The sequence below is a fragment of the Sitodiplosis mosellana genome, unplaced genomic scaffold, assembly GCF_009176505.1.
Source record: "Sitodiplosis mosellana isolate CC-2019 unplaced genomic scaffold, AAFC_SMos_1.0 Smas_scaffold_7116, whole genome shotgun sequence".
NCBI classification, from domain to species: domain Eukaryota; kingdom Metazoa; phylum Arthropoda; class Insecta; order Diptera; family Cecidomyiidae; genus Sitodiplosis; species Sitodiplosis mosellana.
Window position 1 is genome coordinate 1 of NW_022602229.1, and position 2,715 is coordinate 2,715.

General features: G+C 37.9%; 1 protein-coding gene across 1 annotated transcript; it reads left to right on the forward strand.

Moving 5' to 3' along the window:
* Nucleotides 1-6: 6 nt before the first annotated feature.
* LOC129580146 (histone-lysine N-methyltransferase SETDB1-like) lies at nt 7-2,221 on the forward strand. Its single transcript, XM_055470350.1, has 4 exons — nt 7-614; nt 684-1,209; nt 1,302-1,537; nt 1,621-2,221. Exons 1-4 carry the CDS (start codon nt 90-92, stop codon nt 1,816-1,818), a joined length of 1,485 nt encoding a protein of 494 aa, XP_055326325.1. The 5' UTR covers nt 7-89; the 3' UTR covers nt 1,819-2,221.
* The last annotated feature ends 494 nt before the right edge of the window (nt 2,222-2,715 follow it).

Here is a 2,715-nt window from a genome sequence, read left to right on the forward strand (position 1 = left end):
TCGGCGAAGTGGTGTCAATCGAACTGAATGGCAAGTGGGTTCAAGCGGCAACGACCGAAATTGATCTACCGCTGGCTCAATTTCGTTTCATGCAAGACGAACAACCGGATCGATATGAATGGTTGTATTTGGGTTCACCCCGGATCGAACAAGTGTGGCGGAAATTGATCGAAAGAAAAATGCTTGATAAATTGTTCCATTTCACGCATTTCGAAACCGATTACAGTACGAACGATGAAGACTGCATCATGATTGAACGATGTTCAGTGCCAGTCCGTGCATCACGAAGAAACAAACAAGCGCCTGAGCCCAATGGTTGGTCATGGCATCGAAATCATGAATGTAACCATGATTGTGTGCGGCTGGAAGATGGAACACAAATCGAAAAATTCAGCCTATTCCATCGACCATTGGCAGTTGGTTTCAAACATTTCATGGACACTGAATCAGGACCACCGTTCTATAAATCACCATGCAATCGCAAACTAAGAACATATGGCGCCATACGGGAATATTTAACAAAAGTCGACTCAAAGCTGCGCATCGAATCATTTTCCTTGGAAAAAGGCTTTCAACCATCTGAAAATCGCCAATTGCCATATCGGACTGTTGCGGTAATTTTGATCTTTTTCATGAATAATTTATCTTCAATCCAATTGAAAATCGAAAAATTCATGTTTCAGATCATTGACCGTGACAATTTACCGATTTCCATCTGTGACGGTGGTCTTGAGTTGGACAAGGAATTCAACTATATCACTGAAAATAAGTTGGCCATAAAAGACATCGAATTGAAGAAAAACCTGAATCGTTGCTGTAACTGTGCCAACAACTGTGTTGACAAGGAAAAATGCAGCTGTTGGCGTCTCACCATCGAAAAGATGCTCGAACGGCCGATTAATCCAAATTCAAAAGATCTGTCTAAAAACAAGGCCGTTGGCTACAAGAATTTCCGATTGAATCACACGGTCAGTGGAATCGTTGAATGTGGCCCTGAATGCAAATGCAATGCGAACAAATGCGAAAATCGACTGGTTCAAAGAGGTTTACAGCTCAAATTGCAATTGTTCCAAACGGCGTCAAAAGGCCGCGGCGTACGTACATTGACCGATTTACCGCGCGGCACCTACGTCGCAAGCTACATTGGCGAGATAATTGACAATGAAACCGCTGTAAGCCGATTGAATCATCGCTATCATTTTTCAATGGGTGCGTTTTACTCAATTTTGCGAGTTTTTCAGATTTTGTTTTGAATTCAATCATTTCATGTGAATTTTTACTTTAATTTGAAAATCCATTAGGTGAACGGTCTGTTGAACGAAAGACATCATTATCATCGTCGAATCCGAAACGAGGTCGACTCGACAGTGATGAAGTTGTTCAAGATTTTCTCAACTTTTTTCCCAAGGTGGTCACATGGCTTGATGCAAACGACTCCGAATCAGAATCTGATTCGGAATCCGAAGAAAATACAGAAGAAATAGAAGAATTTGTGGTTGATAGCCTTTATTCTGGCAACATTTCACGATTCTTTAATGTAAGTTCTAGTGTCAGTCAGAATGATTTTGTTGTTAAAATTTTGGCTGGAACTATTATGGAAACCATACTTTTAAATTCCAGCATTCGTGCAACCCAAACATGTTTGAGCAGCGCGTGTTCATTGGTGATGATGAACGTTTTCCAGTCATTGCATTTTTCACCAAGGACCTAGTAAAAGCCGGCGAAGAATTAACGTTCAATTATCACTATGATTTGAATGAAAGGTACCATACTCTATGCAGTTGCGGGGCACAAAATTGCCGTGGACGATTGTGCTGAGCAGTGAATCGGTGATCAACTTTTGGGAGTGAGCTCAAGAGCTTAATCAACACATAGGATATAAGAAGTCAATAAGTTGACTCAGTTTTAATTCAGTTTAAGTCATTAGCATCCAATTTTATGACAAAAGAAACCATTTTTAGCGGACTATGTTAAAACATTGCATGAATTTACCTAAACTTAATTTTAAAATATTTTTTACATTTGCATGAACCAAATCGATCACTAAATTTCTCCTAGTTTGAGAAAAATGCCATTCACATTTGCCAATCAGCCAATTCTTTAATAAGAACCGATAAGAACCCTGGTATTTAATGGGATAAACAAATAGTTAACTTTGTAAGAAAAAAAAACTGTCAGTACATTCAAGTAAATAAATTAACGTCTATTTTTGAATGAAAAAGTATGAAAAACAAGATTTTGCAATATCAACTAAAGCAATTTTTTTCAAACGATAGACAATTTTCGCACAATGGATGGTATACATAGCTAATATCAAAATGTTCGTTGATCAACAAACAAAAAAGAGAATTGAAAGTATTGAAACCTAGATTGAAACAGTCACTGTGCTCACAGCAAATCCACAATTAATGAATTTGAAATAAAACTTCCAGATCCATTCAAATTTATCGTTTGCTTTAACGAAAAATTTGAATGTGCACGTTCACACATCTCATTTGAGTTCTTTGGCTGACCATTCATTCCAATTGTCACTGTCGTAGTTTCTGCCATTTGATTACTCGCATTTACTTCGGCCTTTACAAAAAATCTGCAGATGAATCAAATTTGAATTCAAGTTCAATTTGTTTTGATGTTCAATTTATGCGTAAGTTTTACTACTTCAACCCACATACCCGATGAAGCCAATGTGCATTTCTGTGCAGGTAGAAAAACATG

Bases quoted from the DNA above. Each gene is read 5' to 3' on its own strand.
- LOC129580146 (XM_055470350.1), top strand. From the start codon at position 90: ATGCAAGACGAACAACCGGATCGATATGAATGGTTGTATTTGGGTTCA. The intron at 615-683 runs GTAATTTTGATC...TTCATGTTTCAG, and splicing joins TGCCATATCGGACTGTTGCG to ATCATTGACCGTGACAATTT. The intron at 1,538-1,620 runs GTAAGTTCTAGT...TTTAAATTCCAG, and splicing joins ACATTTCACGATTCTTTAAT to CATTCGTGCAACCCAAACAT.